The 21,883-nt window shown below is 48.7% G+C and overlaps 1 protein-coding gene across 6 annotated transcripts in view; it reads right to left on the minus strand.

Moving 5' to 3' along the window:
• FRMD4A (FERM domain containing 4A) overlaps nucleotides 1–21,883 on the minus strand; it is a 614,651-nt gene that overhangs the window by 182,349 nt on the left and 410,419 nt on the right. For all 6 annotated transcript variants that reach the window (XM_042991088.1, XM_042991087.1, XM_042991091.1 and 3 more), the window contains one exon: nucleotides 4,714–4,779. In XM_042991088.1, coding sequence (XP_042847022.1) covers nucleotides 4,714–4,779 — 66 coding nt within the window. The remainder of the gene's footprint in view (nucleotides 1–4,713; nucleotides 4,780–21,883) is intronic.

The following is a 21,883-nucleotide window of genomic DNA, read 5'->3' on the forward strand; positions in this document are numbered from 1 at the left end:
TGTTACTTTAATACAAAACACTCGTGACACCCTCTTATCTGGCTACAGAAGGATCAGGAAGAGGCTGATAGAGAGACATATTTGAGGGCGGCCTCCCTCATTCTGACGCAGGCTTTTCCGACTACATTTCTAACTGGTTGAAACAATTTTGGCTGACAGAGCAAATGACAGGGTCTCCAGGTTGGACGGGAGGGTGATCTGGCTGGAAACCTGTCACACAACGACGACCAAGGTTGGAGGCTTGGCTTTGTCTCTTGAAAGCCCACATCATCGTTCCAGCTGTCCTTAAGTGGAATTTAAGGACTTACGGAGTCACACGGTAATGTTGTGGGGGCCGCTGGCCATGGATTTCAAGATGCACCTTTCAAACATTAAATCCGAGCGTGTGCACTCCGGACCTTTGCCCTTTCGCCTGTACGGGTACTGAGGGATTTACTCAGGGCAATCAGGGATTTGGCAGCACAGATTCTGCTCAGTAATCCCAAAAGGGCTTTATTTTTTTTTTTTTTAACGTTTTATTTATTTTTGAGACAGAGAGAGACAGAGCATGAACGGGGGAGGGGCAGAGAGAGAGGAAGACACAGAATCGGAAGCAGGCTCCAGGCTCTGAGCCATCAGCACAGAGCCCGATGCGGGGCTCGAACTCACAGACTGTGAGATCATGACCTGAGCCAAAGTTGGACGCTCAACCGACTGAGCCACCCAGGCGCCCCCCAAAAGGGCTTTAGAAGAAGCATTAAATGTTGGGATTATGGCCATTTTGTTATAACCCAAAGAAGGGAAATGCTATCGTCACAGGGGCCAGGTCCTCAACGCTGCAGGAAATGATCTGTGAGGGTGCCCGGTTATCAGAATCCTTCTGGTCGGACGCAGGTCTTGTTCGTTGTTGGTTCCACGTCGTTTAACGCTTCTCTCGTGCCGTTGAAGTTCTGTGAGATGTAGCCTTCGTGCATCTCTAACAGTGGCTGAAAAACCAGACCTCCCATCTCTGCCGCTACCTACTGATTTTACTCGACCAGCCGCTCTTGTGTAAACCTGCACATGCTTCCCCGTGGGGGATAAACATTTCCCCCACACCTGCCTCTCCATCTAACAGACCCTGGAGGGTACATGTTGCCGGCAACACTCGCCCCTCCCCAGCCCCGCAACTCCAGGTCACAAGACTGAGAAGGGCCATTTCCTCATCTGAGCCTTGTCACAAACACTCTGAAACTGGTCTTCAAACCAACAACACCAAACCCTTCGGCCCTCAATGTACTTGGGTGACTGAAGTAGAAAGGAGTCTGCAAGGGCATCACTCTGTGGAGTTAGCAGTATCAAAAAGAGAATTATGGGATCCAAGTGTTTTATTCTACCAAAAACTTAGCGTGGGTCCAAACGAACTCAACAATACGGGATTCCCTTTAGAAAGGATTTTGTCAAAAGAACATAACCCTGAGCAAGAGAACTTTGTGGAAGAGAAAGAAAAGTCATATTTAACTTGGTGTTTGCCCACTTCCTTTTTTTTTTTTTTATGTATAGTTTTTTTGTGTGTGTGCTAAACTAAATCCTCTGCCAAGCCATTGGTTCTATGCCAAAAAGTCCTTTGGGGAAATAATACCAGGGCATTTTAGGATTAGCCCATTCTTTCATTCCACAAGGATCTGTTCGGTGGCATTTCTGCTGGGTGCTGGGGATACACAGCGATCTTGACACGGACTCAGCCCTCAAACTGTGGGCGGCTCTGGGCAACAGAGTAAACAGGCCATGACCGCGAGCTGTGACACTGAATTGTGGCAGTGCTCGAAGAGGGGACCCACAGGGGAGGAGGCACAGCCAAGAACAAGACTTGGAGGGGGGCAGGGGGTAGGGCCAAGAGGTTGGGGGAAAAGTATCTTCTAAGCCGTGAACTGGAGGCTTAACAGAAACCAGCAGGGCACAGGGGTGCGGGCGTGGGAGGGAGAGTTCTAGCCAGAGGAAGTAACATGTGACGTTGTGTTCCCAAGGGGACGGGCAGAGTGTAACTTCTCACCATCTGGATTGTGAAGGGCTCAGGATGGCCCATCCTAAACTGTGCACAGCAGTAACTAAATACCTTTTCTGTGACTCAAGTTCACTTCCAGTGCCCTGGTTTACATCCTCCCAGGGCAGGCTGGCCAACAGATCATAACTTCACTGCCACTTGAGGCCTCATTTCCTGTTTCAGACAGTGGCTGTTTTCCACACCTCTAAACGCTGATTTAAAAAAAAAAAAAGCATCTAAAAAACACAAGGCCACTCCCCTACAAATTCTTCCTGCTGATTCTTAATAGTTGAAAGCTCCAAATACTTTGTTAGTGATTTTGCTAACGGAGGAGATCTAACTCACTTTACACTTCCTGTATGCTGGCTCACCTCACCCCCCACATCCAAACCACAAGTCTGACTTTTAATAAGGCCATAAATCTTGGAATCTAGCCTAGGACATAATCCCAAACACGGGACAGCTCTATACACACGGGTAAATTAATGACGGCATTTGCCGGTAACAGCGGAAAAACCATAAAACAAACAAACAGAAAACCTTAAACGTACCCAAATGAGTGAAGGTTTAGGTAATGATGGTATATCCATTTCTGGAATTTCTGTTAATATTAACAAAGATGAAAACTTATAGCAACCTGGAAAATGCCAGTGAAAGACGTTAGGTGGAAAAATAAAATATACAGAACTACACACACTATGATGACAACCTTGCAAGAAATAGAACTACAAAAAATGCTGGAAAGGAATTTGCTGAAATGAGACTAATAGGGGAATTAGTGTGCGGTGATTATGAGCTTTTTCCTATTTTCTATGTTTCCTACATTGCGTTTGTAATGCCTTTATAATTTAAATCTAATTAAAAGTATTAATTCCTTGGGGCATCGGAGTGGCTCAGTTGGTTGAGTGTCCTACTTCGGCTCAGGTCATGATCTCACAGCTTGTGGGTTTGAGCCCCGCATCGGGCTCTGTGCTGACAGCTCAGAGCCTGGAGCCTGCTTCGGATTCTGTCTCCCTCTCTCTGCCCCTCCCCCAGTCGCGCTCTGTCTCAGTCTCTCAAAATTGAATAAACATTAAAAAAAAAACAGTATTAGGGGCACCTGAGTGGCTCAGTCGGTTAAGTGTCCGACTTCAGCTCAGGTCATGATCTCATAGTTCACAGGTTCAAGCCCCGCATGGGGCTCTGTGCTGCCAGCTCAGAGCCTGGAGCCTGCTTCAGATTCTGTGTCTCCCTCTCTCTCTGCCCCTCCCCTGTTCACATTCTGTCTGTCTCTCTCTTTCTCTCAAAAATAAATAAATATAAAAAAAAATTTTTTTTTAAAGCATTAATTCCTTTAAGTTAGCAACCGGAACATTTCCAAATCCAAGTGGGACTTACGGGGGAGCATGAGGTAAGGGTATTTGTACGTGAATCTTCCATTGCAACAGAACCAGTTTCCATGGAGGGCATGCAGGTACCATTTCAACGTACTGACGAACTACAGCTTATTCGGCAAAACGTTCTGGGTAATGAGGAGCACTGCCCTGAGAGTCTGACAGACATCTGAGAATGTCGACTGCATACAGTGACAAAAGTTGGGAGTCGAACAACAGATGTAAGTTCTTTAAATCAAGTTGGGCAGCTTCACGAGTCTTTAGGGTTCTCAGTGAAACAGTGATTTTTTTTTTTTTTCAACAGTAAGCTTAACAAGACCGGGGTCTCTGATTCTAATACTGCTCTGACTTCTCGGACCCTGATGTGTGCTCAGTTTGGAGATGGAGTGATTGATTTCCTGCGGGTCAAGGGACACATAGATGTTCCAGGGTGATGTGATGTTGACCCACGGGAGGGAGGTGACTTGGCCCTTGGGGGGAAGACAGAGCCAGGAGAATGCTTCTCTTCCCCCACACCTACAAAAGCTTAACTTGAAAACAGCCAATGGTTCCCTATCCCTCTCTGAGCCGGGAAGACGACCAAATCTGTTTTAGCAGCCGCGAGACTTATTTGTGTTATATTACAGCGAACTCCTTCAAGTACAAACAGCTAATGGCAGTTGTGGAATTTCCTTTTCTAGAGACGTGCAACAGGAGGTCAGATATACATCTGGCCTTGAATGCCTGAGGCGTGGTGTACAAAGAAATAGAACGAACGAAAATAGCACTCACACACAAAAATACCACGGTGCGCCATCCCTCTCTCAGACGCTCTGAGATACCGATTTAAAACCCGTTTATAAATGGATGACGGGCATCTGGGGCGCCTGGGTGGCTCAGTCGGTTGAGCGTCCGACTTCGGCTCAGGTCATGATCTCGCGGTTCGTGAGTTCAAGCCCCACGTCGGGCTCTGTGCTGACAGCTGGGGGCCTGGAGCCTGTTTCGGATTCTGTGTCTCCCTCTCTCTGACCCTCCCCCGTTCATGCTCTGTCTCTCTCTGTCTCAAAAATAAATAAACGTTAAAAAAAATTTTTTTTAAAAAAACAAATGGGTGACGAGCATCGAGGAGGGCACTCGTTAGGATGAGCACTGGGTGTCGCATATAAGCGACGAACCACAGGAATCTCGTCCCGAAGCCAAGAGCACACTGTACATGCTGTGTGTTAGCTAACGTGACAATAAATTGTGTTAAAAACTAAAATAAAACCCGTTTACATATTCCCCCACCCATCGGCTGAATCGGAGACTGAACCACATCAGCCCGGAAGAAGTTCAGAACGTTGGCCAAGAGCCACTTACCTGTACTAAGAGTTCCAGCTTCCTGTCATCCAGAAGATGTACTTGACATCGACGGCCCTCCGTCATCTACGAAGAAAGACAAACGATGGTCACTGAGAGTCTAACAGCCTGACAGATGGTTAATAGGCGCCCTATGCTGGACCACACCAGGCACAGCGCTCTGGGCAAATCTTGCAGAAGTGGCAGGAGGGGTTCCTTCCTTCCTTTAAAACCACTCAGGGAGCACTTTCTATGTGCCAGGCACTATCCTGGGAGCTGGGTGTCCAAGAGCACCCAAGACAAGGTCCCTGCCCTCATGGAGCTTACGTTCTTACGGGGGAGATATAAAATAAATTAGCAAATACATTCACAACCTGATACCAGGTGGTGAGAAGTGTTCCGCGCTTTAATCATTCTTCCGTTCAGTAATTGTATCACCACGCATCAGGGGCAGATTTCAATATCCCGTCTCTGCCACCTCTCCTGTCCCCCTGACAGTCCCCCTTACCGAGCACACGGGAGCAGACGACCACCCCACACGCAACTGGCTTTGATGTCTGTGAAGCTTCTTTCTCCACAGGATAATCGTTTAGTATCCTAGTCCCTACACTGCTTTCACCTGTGATAGAAGAACGTGGGAGGCTAAATGCTCACAGCTAAGCCTGACCCCCGACCCTTGTGCCTTTCACAACTATCACCACCGGCCCCGTAACAGAAAGAGCATCCAGGCAAGCAAGAGGAGACCCACGCCGGGTCCTGGCCCCCCGGGTCCATTCGTCTCTGCAGCCCATCTCCTATACAAAAGCGACTGGGCTGATACAAATGGAGTGCCACCAGAGCTTTAATAACTGGCTTTCTGGAAGGAAGAAGCCTTAATTTGTAGCATCTGCTAGAGCCCTGGCATCCCTCTCAAAGGAAATCCTTTGAAGAATGAGGCTCCTTCTAGATGTCAGCGGGCCACCGCTCTAACCAAAACTTATCTCTCTGCACTCCAGATATCTTCACGGTGTTTGATCTCCAGTTACTGTCCACACAACACGGATGGTATTTCCCACACCCACAGTAGACTTAAATAATTCCAGGAGCACGGATGGTAGTGAAGTCTGGTCAAATAACAGGAAATTTCCCATCCATTAGTGACGGGTTTTGAGTATTTATTACCTTTGTTTTTAATATAACATACTTGACTCTAAATTTATACAATTTAATGTCAATAATGGCTATGTTTTACCCCTGGCACGCAGAATTCCCAGAAACATACCTACTGGCTGTTACAATGGGTAAAAGCAAGTTCCAACACCATTGTCTGGACCAGAAGACCCAGCAGGGTCCTTCCAAGCCCTCGTATTTGTATAGGACTCTGCAGCCCCCGCTGAAGCCACCTTGTTTTTGCCCAGTGAGCAGCCGTTTCATGCAGACCCAAGGGCAGGCCTGGCCTTATCTCCCTGCACAGCTATCGTGGTCCCTTCTCAAGAGTGCTTTCTCCAGGAAAGATGGGAGAGATAGCATCTTCTGGCTCAACAGGGATTATTCTCTAACCATCAGCATGTCCCAAACTGGTTTGTACTCCCATGAGAAAAGTCTCCTTCGCCAGAAGGAGGGTGACTTCCTCACCCACCAAGCTACCATCAAGTCAGATTTCCTTAGTTATGGGATCTTAACCAAAACAACAGGCTCTGCCTGCATGGGGCCCAAATAAAGTCTCTTGAATGGGAGTTACAGTAATGCCTCAGCAGTCCCCAGCTCTTAGAAAAATCATCACGAGAAATTTCACACGCCCATAAGCACTCCAACAGAGGTTAAAGGACGGTACAAACGGAGGAGAACTTCAGTCCAGAGGTTTGCCATTTTGCACATAAGAGCCAAAGCAGGCAGCTATGGGCATGAGGTGGCTCTGTGAAAAGTCCTTATTCGTTCTTGGAACTCTTAACGTTAGGTGTGAATCGCCTTAAAAGGAGGATGGGCTCCAATCCCATTAGAAACCACTAACTGCACACAGTAGGCATCCCAGCTGGCTGACTTCATTTTTAAAAACCCATTAGCTTCAAAAAATAGACAAATGGGACTACATCGTAATAAAAAGCCTCTGCCCAGCAAAGGAAACCATCAACCAAATGAAAAGTCAACCTGCTGAGTGGAAGACAATTACTTGCCAGTCACATATCTGGCAAGGTGTTAATATATAAAGAACTCTTAGGACTCAGCAGCAAAACTGCAAACAATCCTATTATAAAATGGGCAGAGGGTCTGAAGGGGCATTTTTCCAAAGAAGACCTACACATGGCCAGCAGACACATGGTAAGATGCCCAACATCACTCATCGTCAGGGAAATACAAATCACAACCACAGTGAGATACCCTTCACACCTGTTAGAGTGACTAGTATCAAAAAGACAAGGAACAACAAGGGTTGATGACGATGTAGAGAAGAGGGAACCTTCGTGGATGGCTGGTGGGAACGCAGGCTGGTGCAGCCCCTGTGGAAAACAGTATGGAGGTTCCTCAAAAAATTAAAAATAGAACTACCCCACGATACAGTCATTCCACTTCTGGGTATTTATCCAGAGAAGATGAGAACACGAATTCGAGAAGATAAATGTATCCCCCTGCTCCCTGCATCATTATTTACAGCAGAGAAGACACAGAAGCAACCTACGTGTCCACTGGTGGATAAATGGATAAAGAACACGTGGTACGTATATTCAGCGGAGTATCGTTCAGCTAGAAGAAAGAAGGAAATCTTGCCATTTGTGACAATACGGATGGACATTGAGGGCATCAGGCTAAGTGAAATAAGTCGGAGAAAGACAAACGACCTCACTTATATATGGAATTTACACAAACAAACAAAAAAGAAAGAAAAAACCAAATTCATGAACACAGAGAACCTACTGGTAGTTGTAGAGCTGGGGGGGAGGGGTGTCAGGAGGTTGGGGGGAATTGGTGAAGTGGGTCCAAATGTCAAAAGGTACAAAGTCCCAGCAATTCAGTTCTTAATAGAAAGAACCCAAGGTTAGCACAGAGGAGGTTCAAGGAAGAAAAAGTGCACAACCGTCCAGCACATTATTTTGAAATTCCTTTAAAGACATTATAGGTTTCAGAAAATTCTCTGAAGGGTGGGGGACACAGGAGAATTTTTATAAAGGAAACCTGCCTGTCCCTATAGAATCTTCAGAACACAAAGTGTTTTTTTAATGGTTATTTATTTTTCAGAAAGAGAAAGAGAGCAGGGGAGGGGCAGAGGGATAGGGAGACAGAGAATCCCAAGCAGGCCCCTTGCTGTCAACACCGAGCCCGATGTGGGGGCTCAAACTCATAAACTGTGAGATCATGACTTGAGCTGAAACCAAGAGTCAGATGCTCAGCCAACTGAGCTAGCCGGGTGTCCCTAAAACACAACGTTTGGAGCTTTGTTTTATCATAAAAGCTAAGGACATAAACACGTTCTTGACTTACTTATCCACATTTCAACAAAACTGATACAAACAGAGGGAAATTGGAATCGCCAAGATATCAAATAAAGGTGGTTTTTTTGTTTGTTTTCTTTCTTGTTTTTTAGAGAGAGAGAGAAAGCACAAGCATGGGAGAGGTGCAAAGGGAAAGGGAGGGAGAGAATCTTCACTAGGCTCCACGCACAGCACGGAGCCCCACGAGGGGCTCGATCCCACAACCCTGAGATCATGACGTGAAAAGAAATCAAGACTCAGACGCTCAACTGACTGAGCCACCCAGGCTCCCCTCAAATGAAGGTTTAATCGCAACACCAAAGAGGCCGTATATCATTTTCTCAGAATTATTTCGAAGCACACAAAATGTGACGCGACACTGAGCTCACACCCACACATAAAAGTTTTACTGTGCGGCTCTCATTTTTATCTGAAAGATAAAATCCTCATTCCGTTAAAGAATCTCACCTTATCGGCTCAGCAGTTGAAGGAATTAACTACCCCTGAAGAGGTGACGCTCTACTGAATTTTTCCAAATTCATTCTTCTCTTCCAAAGAGCCTCCATTTTCAGGCCTGCGGAATTTATGACCACGCACCCTGTGTTACCAGGGAATTTACACGCTGCCTCCCTTTGGGAAGGCAAAATGTCCCTGGGCGGTAGGGGCAGGCGGGGAATGCAGCCCAGAGAACTGAGTCCAAACAGAAACCCAACTTTGAATCATCATGGTTTTGAAAGTATGCCTGTCTTTTGATGGCGCTGATGGGGCTTTTTTTTTTTTTTTTTTTTTTTTTTTCCCTCAAAAGGGGGACGGTTTGTTGTTCCGGACTGAAGGAAGACGGGCCCGTCCTGCTCTCATCAGTTCAGAAAAGGTTCACCATCCTGGGCGTGTGCGGGAAAGAGTGGACATCTGCAGCTTTGTCTGCCTTGCCAGGCCTACTCAAGTTTTCTTTTGAAACTGAACAATTGTAAAATAATAGTGCTTTGCTTGTTTTCATTTTCAGCTGCTCAGACACAATTGGGAGCCTTGGCGTCCCTCTCCGAGGAAATCCTTTCGGAGAACACGGCTTCTTGTAGATGTCAGCTGGCCGTTACCCCAACATAAATCGTCTTGCCACAATACAATTCTACACCAAGCAGAGGCCTGCCAAATGCACCGTGATGCTCAAGGATATATAGAAAAGCGTTACTTTGGAAGCCGGTGTCCACGCGGTTGATCCAACTCTGCGGTTAAGACACACACGGAATCAGGAAGACTGTGCATAAACAGAGACGTGCATTTACGACGCCAGCTTAGGTGAGCAGAGCCGAAAATGAAACAATATGTGTAGTTTAAAGGCAGCCTATAAAATCATCGCGCGTGTGGACAGGAATCGGGAGGCCAAAATAAAAATAGTTGGTGTGCTAGGGTAATAGGCTTATGGGAAGTTCCCTCCCAAACCATCCAAATATGACTGACTTTTTTTTTTTTCCGTTAAAACAAATGTAAAAACAAGAAACTTTATCTAGAAAAACAAAATCACGGTGTTTGAGGTCAGCCAGAGGAAATGGATCCTGAGAAGCTTCTTTCTCAACGAATCGGTTTTAGATTGCCCGTGTTTTTTAACGTATCGAATCAGATTCATGAGTTTACAAATGAGAATTGTAATTGTCACACGGGTGGGTCGGAATACTGAAGACGAACAACCCAATACATCCTCTCTCTGCAGGTGGAATTAAAAAAAAATGGCGACCAGAAGTTACTAGGCTTCGCATTATGACTCTTTTCTCTACACATCACCTTTCCCTCTCACTCCCTCCTGCTCTCCCTCCTCCCTCTCCTGTTTTTGTCCCTTGCCAAATAATTTACGCACTATGGTACACACGAACGGAGGAAGCGCTCTGAAGAAATAACCCGAGTTCGGGGCGCCTGGGTGGCTCGGTCGGTTGAGCGTCGGACTTGGGCTCAGGTCATGATCTCGCGGTCTTTGAGTTCGAGCCCCGCGTCGGGCTCTGTGCTGAGCGCTCGGAGCCTGGAGCCTGTTTCCGATTCTGTGTCTCCCTCTTTCTCTACCTCTCCCCCGCTCATGCTCTCTTAATGTCTCAAAAATAAACATTAAAAAAAAATTAAAGAAATAACCCGAGTTCCACTGTTTATGACATTTTCATAGAAACCTAATGCAGGTGTACAAATGGTTACAGGGGTCACTGATTCTGAGCTTGGAAATGCACGTGGCTTTCAAAAATAAAAACTAAAAAGCATTTCATTAGCACGTGTGACCTTTACATTTCCTGAGGCACATTTATAGCGAGACTGATCCTGAGGCACCCGGGGTGAGGGGTGGGTGGGCACAGGGGAGGGGAGGCAGCATTCACAGCCGGCAAAAATACCTTTGAACCTTGCTTCCACACGCCCACTTGGTTGGTCTCTGGGCCCAGTAAGTTATCGTGTTGCGACTCCTATTCGTTTTAGAGACAGTGACTTTCTCAGACAATAAAATGAGAAATATTAAAGACTCAGGGCGCCTGGGTGGCTCAGTCAGTTAAGCCTCCGACTTCGGCTCAGGTCATGATCTCACGGTCCGTGGGTTCGAGCCCCATGTTGGGCTCTGTACTGACAGCTCAGAGCTTGGAGCCTGCTTCGGATTCTGTGTCTCCCTCGCTCTCTGGTCCTCCCCTGCTCATGCTCTCTCTCGCTCTTTCTCAAAATGAATAAACATTTAAAAAAAAAAAAGAAATATTAAAGACTAGGATTGTATAAAGTGAAGAATTCACATTTCCAAAACATCTTCATTTAGGAAAGTTATCAATACTCCTCCCCCCTCCAAAATCCTGAAATCCTATCCTTTAAATTTTTATCATCATGTAGAAAATTCGGATTTCAAAAGCATGCAAGCCAAGGCCCCAACACAGAGACAAGCCTCCTGTCCTAGCCTGGTCCGTTAGACCACAGAGCATCCCAAGGCTGCCACATGGCGGGGTGTGCTACCCAACACCTCACAATCCGCCCTTTGACCTGGGCCCGTCTGTGGCTCAGAAGGAAATTCCAGAGACATGACTACAATGTCCCAGCACAACTCACTGTTGGAGCGTCTGCTCTTGGGGTCAGCTCCACACGTCACATCCCTCCCTCGTTCCTCTGAGAGCTTCCTCTCAGACTGACGAAGCCCCAGCGACCCGGCTCAGGTGCCAGAAAGTCACAGGATCACAAAATCTCAACGATCCCAACACTGTCACCTCCAAGAGACGAACGAAGGCGATACTTTCACGGCGGCCTCAAGAAACGCAGCTCACCGCCAACACACAGACAGAGAGGACTTCAGGCAAACTAAAATTTGTGGAAAATATGCATACATTTGCTGATGCTCACACTTAACCTGTAGCATAGAAATGCCAGAGACAATTAATTGTTATAATGTAATATTATAATATCAAAACAGGCCTGGGGAGCCTCTGCCCATAATCTTTAAAGATTAAGGGTATTTTGCCCAGTTTTATCATCCATAATCTCCTCTCCCCCATCTCAAACCTACCTTTTCTGTCTTTAAGTGACATCATATTAAAATAACACAGCAGTGGAAGGAGACACAAGGTGACAAACACCAGAAGTCTGATTCAGAGAGAATGACCTTGTCCCTGTTTTGCCCCCTGTCCTCTGGCAAACTGTTTCATCTCCGCCTTGACCACAAGGTGGACTGAAGAGAAAGACACACACAGGCGTGTCCTTGAGACTCTTGGCTGCAGAATCCAGTTGTAACCTCTAAAACCCAGATGAAAGTGATTAGCGAGGGGCTCTATTACAAACAAATTCACATGGCAATGCGACGGATTATGAAAGCTGCACTAGCCTTGCATTCTTCAAAGCTCAACCTCCCACACGTTTGCATTTGATGAGGGCACAAGCTGGTCCAATGCTTTACCAGAGGTCATCTGTAAAGCATGTTTTTTAAGAGTCTTTTTTTTTTTAATGTTTATTTATTTTGAGAGAGAGAGCAAGCACGAATGGGGCAGGGGCAGAGGGAGAGCAGAGAGGGTCTGAAGCAGGCTCTAAGTCGACAGCACAGAGCCTGACGTGGGGCTCGAACTCATGAACCGTGAGATCATGACCTGAGCTGAAGTCAGACACTTAACCGACTGAGCCCCCAGGCATCCCTGTAAAGCCTGTTTTAAGGCCACAGTTGCTCAGATCCTGCTTCTGCCTTCAGCAAAAGGAATGGGGTTTTCTCCGCGGGAAAACAAGTCATAGTGCTGTGGGTGCGCTTAGGGCTTGAGGGCAGCCGCTCGCTGCTCTGGGGTAGACGGTGCTAACTGCTCGCTGCTCTGGGGTAGACAGTGCTAACCCGGACTCTGCCACCCAGAGGACCAGCGTCGCGTGTGATGGAGCCACAAGTCCTACAGGACAAGCCATCCCCATTCTCCCCAGGTGGTGCTGCAGGGCAGAGGCTCAGGAAGCACTAATGTTCTCTGGGTCTGACGTTTAGAAGACGAGGAAGTGGACCCAGACAGTTAAGCAGTGAGGGCAGCCAGGAAGCTCCACTGCTGGGCTTGGTGATCCCGGTGAAGAGGAACTCTGACCCAGAGTGAAGCTGTGGGCTGTGGAGAAGGAGGGAGGGAGGAGGGAAGGAAGGAGGGAGGAGGGAAGGAGGGAGGGAAGGAGGGGGGAGGGAAGGAGGGAGGAGAGAAAGATGGAGGAGGGAAGGGGAGGGAAGGAGGGGGGAGGGAGAGAGGGAGGAGGAAAGGAGGGAGGGAAAGAGGAAGGAGGGAAGGAGGGAGGGAAAGAGGGGGGAGGGAAGGAGAGAGGAGGGAAGGAGGGAGGAGGGAAGGGGGAGGAAAGGAGGGGAGAGGGAGAGAGGGAGGAAGGAAGAAGGGAGGGAAAGAGGGAGGAGGGGAGGAGGGAGGGAAGGAGGGGGGAGGGAAAGAGGGAGGAGGGAAGGAGGGAGGGAAAGGGGGAGGAGGGGAGGAGGGAGGGAAAGAGGAAGGAGGGAAGGAGGGAGGGAAGGAGGGGGGAGGGAAAGAGAGGAGGGAAGGAGGGAGGAGGGAAGGGGGAGGGAAGGAGGGGGGAGGGGAGGAGGGAGGGAAGGGGGAGGAGGAAAAGAGGGAGGAGGGAAGGGGGAGGAGGAAAAGAGGGAGGAGGGAAGGGGGAGGGAGGGAGGAGGGAAGCAAGGGAAGAGGGAAGGGTACTCTTTCCACCTTCCAACAAAACACTGCAATTGGAGGACAAGCTACTGACGTGGAGGCCGGTACGTCGCAGACTTGGAAAGACAAGGTCCCATAGGCACGACCGACGGGCCAGAGCGGGACAGACCATCCCCCTCGTCTGTCTGAGGCCAACCCCTCTGATAGACGGTCAGGAGGAGACGGACACCGGGAGCCCGGAATGCACGGGCCCCACGGTTAGGCCCTGCACTGCAGGTCCCCAGCTGGCGAGCAGGGCGGAAAGCTGGCTTCGGTTACCTTTGGCGCAGGGGAGGCATCCGGCGTCCCGGAGGGCAGCAGGCCTTTCTGCGTTCCCCTCCCACCGATGCCTCGAGAGCAGTAAGCGGACTGTCTGCAGGCTGGTGCTTTCTGCCAGACCCAGGGTCCCGGACGCCCCGCGCACACACGGAGACTTGATCCTACCCGCCCTGGGCTGTGAGATTACTGTCATTCCTGTTAGTATTTGCAGAGGGGGCGGGAAGGGTCCAGAGCCTACTCCCGACAGAGGAAAGGAGCTGGGGGTCCCGGGCTGAGCCAGCTGCCAAGACACCGCGATGACAAAGAGCCACAGTCACACTTCTTACCAGTGACCCCTGGCTGGAGGGAGAGACGGACATTGGCTTTTGCTCATTCTTCCAGACCCAGCTCTGCGGACGCTCATGCTTTCCCCTCGCCCGCCCCGTCCGGCCACTGCCCCAGGCCTGAGGCACCGTGTCCCGTCCCCACCCCCCCCCCCCCGTCGCCCTGCCCGATCTGCTCCCCGGGGCTCACGGAGGACAGGAGGCTGGCTCGGAGCCTGACTGAGTGGGTTTGTGTTTTATGCCGGCTTCACCACAGGCGAGCCGGGGGCGACCCGCTGTGTGTCACTGAACCAGCCCGTGTCTCATTCCCTCGACGTGACCGAGACAGTCATGATGCCACCCCCGAGGGGCTGCTGTGAGGAATAACTAAGTTAATGCAGGTCATTCCTAATGCTTGGGGCGTAGGAGACTCTCCATCAGTATGGCCTTTAGAAGTTTCCAGTAGGGAAATGCGAGGCCTCTCTGAGCAGGACACAGTGAACCTCCCCACCCAACTCCAGGATGGCCCAGGTGAGGCTGAGGCTTTCTGTCCACTCACATAAGAAGTTTGATACTCGGCAGGGTGGGTTAGGATACTGGCGTGGACAGCTGTCCCCTGCGCTGAGCAGAGCTCTGTGGCGGCCCTGGCTATATGTGGAGGGGGCACTTCATCCAGACAGGGGCCCTGGATGGCCAGTCCTTCTCCCCAGCGGAAGCGTCTCCCACAGCCATCCTGCGCTAGCTGGCAATCGCCAACGGGAGAGCTGACATGAGGAACTCTGGAGTTGGCCTAAAAAAGGACGTTCGGGAAAGTCAGCCCACGACACGTGCTTCAATACTGGCTGGACAACACACACCGCCAGGCCGCAGTCTGCAGCGTTCACGGAGGAGACGAAGGTTCTTGCATCTGTTTCTCTGGGCAGGTGCAGGGTGTTACTCTTATGCACCATTCCCAGCACAGGTGTCCATGCAGACGTCCTCTCTATGCGGCCGAGCAAGGTATTAACCCCGAAGAAACAAAAGATGCAAAGAAGCAGTAAGAACCTACCTACCCAGCTAACATCCCACCGTAAGTTAAGGACAGACGCCAAGAAAATCACAGGTGTTCTGTGTCATGTTGCATTTGGCTCTTGTTATCTTAGTGGTGGAGTCTTGGGGTAGAATGGAGATGCTTCTCCCAAAGCAAGAGTCAAATAACTATACTTCTTTCACTTTGATGACTGTACTTAGAATCTTTACAGTAGAAAAGGAGGGTCGAGGAGTCAGACAGGGACCCCGGACACGAGGAAAACAGTTTTTGAAAGTTCAGAAAAACAACAACGAAAAGGTTGACTCTGTGGAGCTAAAAGGATGTAGAATGGAGACTTAACAAGTAACAATTTCATGACATAAAAATGAAATTGGAGGAAAGCGTGAAGATGGAGACATCCAAAGAACACAACGTATCCACAAAGAGAACTCCCGAGATTTGGGTACAACATATACAATGTGTCAAGGGGGCGCAGGGCGACTTTATATCCTGTACAAACAGGAGGAATATTTTCAGTGTGTCACAAACGGACAGAGGCGGGGAACCCAAGTTGACATGCGAAAGAAGGAAAGCCTAAGAACAATCAAAGAGCCTTCAAAGATACGTTGAAAGCAAGACGAGGGGGGAAAGTAGTGTTTTCATGGTCTGCAGCCAATGGATTTTTGTGCCAAGACGAGCCGCTCAACGACTTACTACCCAGTTCTGGGTTCGTTTCAACCTTCTCAAGCAAGGAGGGAAATGGTGGGGCTAGCTAATACAACATAAACTAACTGCACTTCTGGCCCTGAAATAAATTCTACGTGGTTCATAAAGGTAATGTTAAAAATAGGTGATTTATTTACGAGGGCTTTCTGAGCATGAAAGCAATGCGTGAGCTCCAAGGGAAAAATGTATATATTAGACTAAAACACGTCATTTAAAAAAAGAGAAGTAATTTTACTTCGCAAACACCCTGAGCAAAAGAAAAAGCAACCGCAATGGGGCACCTGGGTGACTCGGTCGGTTAAGCGTCCGACTTCGGCTCAGGTCATGATCTCACGGTTCGTGGGTTCGAGCCCCGCGTCGGGCTCTGTGCTGAAAGCTCGGAGCCTGGATCCTGCTTCTGATTCTATGTCTCCCTCTCTCTCTGCCCCAACCCTGCTCACACTGTCTCTCTCTGTCTCTCAAAAATAAATAAATGTAGGGGCGCCTGGGTGGCTCAGTCGGTTGAGCGTCCGACTTCAGCTCGGGTCACAATCTCGCAGTCCGTGGGTTCGAGCCCCGCGTCGGGCTCTGGGCTGATGGCTCAGAGCCTGGAGCCTGCTTCCGATTCTGTGTCTCCCTCTCTCTCTGACCCTCCCCCGTTCATGCTCTGTCTCTCTCTGTCTCAAAAATAAATAAACGTTAAAAAAAAAATTTTTTTTTAAATAAATAAATGTAAAAGAAAGCAAGAAAGAAAGAGAGAGAGAAAGAAAAAGCAACTGCAAACTTTGGGGAGAGGGTGATGGCAACTATAATGAGGGGTTAATATATTAAAGATAAAATTATTTCATTAGTAGATAATTACAACGTAACGGGAAGGTTACTAGTACCCTATGGGAAAGAAAATTAAGCTGCCCACGGCTAAAGAGTTCATATGCTATGGCTGGGTAATTTCTCTTCTAGAGAAGGGATGTGTCTCCTTCTCCAGGAAGCTGGAGAGTAATCTAGTGACCCATGCTCATGAGATAAGAGGGGCAGGGTTAAAGGGTGATGTGGGATAATGTCTACCACAGCTTGTGTTCATTCAGCCAGTGTTTATGGTACAGAATTATGTGCAGGGCATCTTATTAGATATATGATGATGCACACGATTTTGTTCCTATGTTTATTGAGCTTCTCTGTCCCACGAGGAAATACCGCAGTTCACCGGTGAGTACGGTGTAATCTGTGTGACAACAGGGTGGGCGTCAGATGTTCTGGGCACAGGTTGGGAGGGACCGTCACTCCCATCTGGGGGGGACTGGGCAATACTCAGGTGAGCAAGTAACATGTGAGCAACGGGACGTCTGGCAGAGGCAGCCTGATGTCAGGAGGCCTGGAATGGGAGATAAGGGGGTGCATTCTAGAAACGTGGACCGTGCAGAAGAGGTGAAAGCAGAGAGTGGTGGGTGCACAGGGAGAGAGGAGAAAGCCATTTATTTATGCTGACAAAAGGGAGGAGCAACCATATCCTCAATGGCCTGAGGGTGGCTCCATCACTGATGAAATAGTAAGGAGCCACTGAACATCGTGTTCAAATCGATTTAACCCTAACTGACGCAGAAATGAGGGAATCTGCAGTGTTGAGACTCAGTGCTGCAGAAGATACACATGCGCTTGGAAAACGGTAAGGAAATCCTAGGTATCGGCTGTCTTTCTCAATATCTGCATCACCCCCCCATGACTTACAACCGGACGAAGAAAGTGTGCTGACCAAATTTACAGCTGACAGGGAGGTGTAGATGGTACCTTCAAAATCTAAAACAGCTGGGATCGCATCATTCACAGCTTGGGGGTCTGATTCTCAGTTCACATGCTAGAAGCACAGCATCCCGAGTAATGGAATTAGACCCTCCCACACGCCACCACGGTTAAGCCATTTCTGGGAACCTACGTTCATTGTGGGCACCATATTTTACATGGGAAACGAAGGAAAGCAGAGCAAGGCAAAGAATAGTAACCAGATTGGGTAAAGATCTGGAAATGAGGTCTTCTCAGGAAAACTAAATGCCAGCCTATACGACAAAGATTCTAGTGGAAAGGCTGCACTATAATCTATGGTCCAGGCCAAGACATGGTAGTGAGGGAAGAGGGAGGGTGTCGATTCCATGGAGACAACAGGTATAAATTCGGGGCGCCTGGGGGGCTCAGTCGGTTAAGTGTCTGACTTCGGCTCAGGTCATGATCTGCTGGTTCATAAGTTTGAGCCCCACACTGGGCCCTGTGCAGACAGCTCAGAGCCTGGAGCCTGCTTCAGATTCTGTCTCCCGCTCTCTCTGCCCCTCCCCCACTCATGCTTTGTCTCTCTCTCTCTCTCTCTCTGAAAAATGAAGAAACCCTAAAAAAAAAAAAAAAAACACACAAAACCAGGTATAAATTCAACGGGGCATGCCTGGATGTAGGGACTTGCTAATTTAATGATTTCATGCTAATATGATGATTCAATTTAATGATTTAGTGAGGAGGCTGAAGAACTTTGCTTGGGTGGGCAGAAATGGAATCAATGAGCAGAAAAGTTCCAGAAGACACATCTGAATTCAACAGAAGGAAGAACTTTCAAACAGACTGTCATTGCTCAAAATGGAATGGGTGGCCCCGTCATCACCGCATGTGATCAGGAAGGGGCCAGAAGACCTTTAGCCAGGGACGTTGTAGACAGGATTACTGACCTCCGGGGGGGGGGGGGGGGGGGGGGAGGTGGGACAGAAACACCCTAGGGTATGTCATGGGTATCTGTGCACACCTACAGACAAGAATTTAAAAAGAAAATTTGTTCCGATAACTCATGTATTATAACACTTCCTGCCACAATATTACATTCGATGAACCAAATATTGGCAACATCCACTCCCTGCTTCACGAGTTTTCTGAAAAACCACGCTACCGACTGGCAGGCACAAACACACTCTGCTTTTTTTCCTACCCATTTCCTTCGTGCAAACGTGCAGGCCAATGTCCTGTGTTTAAAATACAAGGCTGTGTGCAGGGGCTACATGCCTGGTTTTGTATCCATGCACTTGGTGACCAAGAACTTCAACAACGTTTTCTTGGTAACATGATGAATTTGCCTACATGCTCTAACATCTAATTCAATCTGTCATTTTAAATTACAGATTTTTTTTCCCCAATTTTTCCTTATTGTGATTATACTGTGACTAGCAGGATGAGACAACACGATTTACAACTATGGGTCTTACGAATCACATTTTTACCGTACACATTCTGTTGACATTAAAATGATATTATACGTCTGACACAGAATGACAACACTGTCCGAACAGGGGCTCAGCACCTATTTTTACACGAATTCCTAAACATATATTCACACAACATATATCCTTATGTATTTCAAGGGCAACCCCCAAATACAGATACTATCTGCCTTCAGTGAGACCAGTTTTGATTTGCCTGTTCTGTAGACACATAGCCCAGAACCCAGGCTGAGGAATACACGCACTCTTTGCAGCACGTATGAGCTATAGGGCCACGTGTCAAATGACCGTGGCCATCACCGGTAGCTGGGGCGTCTTGCCACACAATTTGGAGGCGGGTTTTCCTTCGCTTAAACAATGCCCTTTGTTAATGACACGCAAGCTCTCCGTTATCCCCGGGGATGTAGGGGACGGAAGCACGATTTGGAGACCACCTGTAAGACACTGCAATTCTATTCTTAGGTCTTTGGAATTCCCCTCTTAGGGGACTCTTGCAGCACAGGGGGAGAAGGCCACCTAAGAAAGGGACATGGCCACCTGTTTTCACAGAACCTGCAGGGGACACGAAGCAGCCACTTGAGCACCTGTCGTGCTTGAGTCCAGGGGCCCAGGGCTCAGATGTCAAGTCCTCCGGGCTTGGAAGGAAGCATTCCAGCCCAACAGCCGGCCCTTTTGAGATTCATGCTTAGATCAGACCAAAATTGCGGGAGCATCGCAGCAGAGCACATTGAAAGGCCGTGGATGACCCCGTCTGGAAAGCCACAGTCCCGCGGCGGGGGGGAGGGTCCCAGCTCCCGGAGATAACAGCAAGCCTTCACCACCACCACCCCCCCCCACACCCCCCTGCCTGCCCAGATGCCCCAATAAAGAGCTGAGTGAGGGGAGAGCTGAGGAGCTCTGCTTGCATTCAGGGAAGTTTTTGCAGCTACCTTTGACATCTCGACCGGGCAAGCGATCCGGGCTGGAGGCTGCGGCCTGGATATTTACATAACGGACTTGTCTGGAAAGGACTGTGCTGGAGACGCCTGGCAGAGACTCCTCGCACTCGCTCCAGCTGCACTGGCGGCTCCCTTCCTCCGTTCATCTTGTCAGAGGTTTCAACACTGCCTGGCTGCCCCACGAACCACCCCAGACCCCGCTGGAGACCTGCTCGTGGGGCTCCTCATTCTGCTGCCCCAGCACCGTGCACAGGACCAGTTTCCAGAACCACTGCACTTCTTCCCCATTTAAAACTGGGGGTGGGCGTAAGGCCGGGAAAGGAAGGGAAGGGGGGGCGGGGGAGGGAGGGAGAGGATTCCAAAACCAAAGAGGAATTCCGCACCCCCCCCCTTCCTTTTCACCCACGGTCCCACAAGTCTCTCAGTGGAAAAGCTGTCACAGGAAATGCAATACCTTAAAATGCAATGGCCGTTTGGCAAATGGTAGATCTAAAAATATCCAGGGTGCATATCATTAGTGAGTAGTTACAGAAGTAAAGACGTTATGTGTATCTGCTAGTCAAATCAAAAGTTCTAATTGGACACAGAAACAATTTCTCAAGGCTTTCGGCAGGAGGTAATTATTGTGTTGACTACGCACAGAAAATAAGGACGGAGCCGAGCCTGCTGTTTGGGCGGCTTCCACGAAAGAAGGAACGAGGGACATGTTTTTTGCCTGTATCACAACGGATTAAAAGATGCAGGGCTCCTGATCGTTCCTCTTTCCTGATTTAACCAGCAGTCCCGGTAGGTCAAGTGGCCTACATACGTCATTTCAAACCCTCTGGACACCAAACTTGAGTGTACTTTCAGCAAACACTTTAGAAAAGGCCTTGAAATGAGTTTGTGATTGGAGAACTGTGTAGGGAGTCTGGATGCTACAACAGAACAAATACAGGAGGCAGGGGGAGCGATCACATCTTAGATCCTTCACACTTCCTAGCATGGAGCTTTAAACACAAGAGTCTCAGTAAACGTGACTGACTGGAAGCAGGGAATTACAATTCTGGATCATGGTGATGGCTTCATATGACAAAACTTATCAAACAAGGTGGGGGCACAGCCGGTTAAGCACCCGACTCTTGATTTCGGTTCAGACCAGGATCTCATGGATCATGGGATCGAGCCCCACATTGGGCTCCATGCTGACAGCACAGAGCCTGCTTGGGATTCTCTCTCTCTCTGCCCCTTCTCCGCTTGTGCATACACACACTCTCTCTCTGTCAAAATAAATTTAAAAAGTTAAAAAAGATGGGGCACCTGGGTGGCTCAGTCGGTTAAGCATGTGACTTCGGCTCAGGTCATGATACCGCGGTTCGTGAGTTCGAGCCCCGCGTCGGGCTCTGTGCTGACCGCTCGGAGCCTGGAGCCTGCTTCGGATTCTGTGTCTCCCTCGCTCTCTGCCTCTCCCTTGCTCATGCTCTGTCTCTGTCTCTCTCTTCCAAAAATAAATAAACATTAAAAAAGTTAAAAAACAGAACAAAAACAAAAAACAAAAACAAAACCTTATCCAATAGGACCCTTTAAATGTGTGTTTATTGCATGCCCGCGGCCCATCAATAAATGTGATTACAGTGTGAGGGTTAGAGATACTCCTCTCACACATCAAAAAAGAGACAGACCCTCAGGAGGATGTGGAGAATTCCAGCTGAAGCAACACACCATAACAGAGTTCTTCACACCTTAAGGAATTACTTCATTTTTTAGAACTTACATTCTTTTCTTTTGAAGTTCGGTGCTTATGGTTTTTCCTCAGATCTCGTCTTATTCAGGACTGAGGCCTGGCATCATCTCACCTCATCTCTAGGTGGCTGAGCCCCACGTCACCGGGCTTCCTCCTTCCGCAGGCTTATCTAGGATTCTGTATAAACCTACCCACTCAATGTCGCCCTGTGGCGATCTGGAAGGCACCTCAAACTCCGCGTGTGCCAAACAGGACTGCTGACCTATCCTCCTCCCCAACCCACCCCCATCCACGGCTTTCCCCTATCATGTACCAGCAACTCCAGCACCAAGCTCTGTTCCTTGGGCCCCAGTAGTGGACTTCTGTCTTGCATCCCACATCCTACCCC

The sequence above is a fragment of the Panthera tigris genome, chromosome B4 (genome assembly GCF_018350195.1).
Source record: "Panthera tigris isolate Pti1 chromosome B4, P.tigris_Pti1_mat1.1, whole genome shotgun sequence".
NCBI lineage: Eukaryota > Metazoa > Chordata > Mammalia > Carnivora > Felidae > Panthera > Panthera tigris.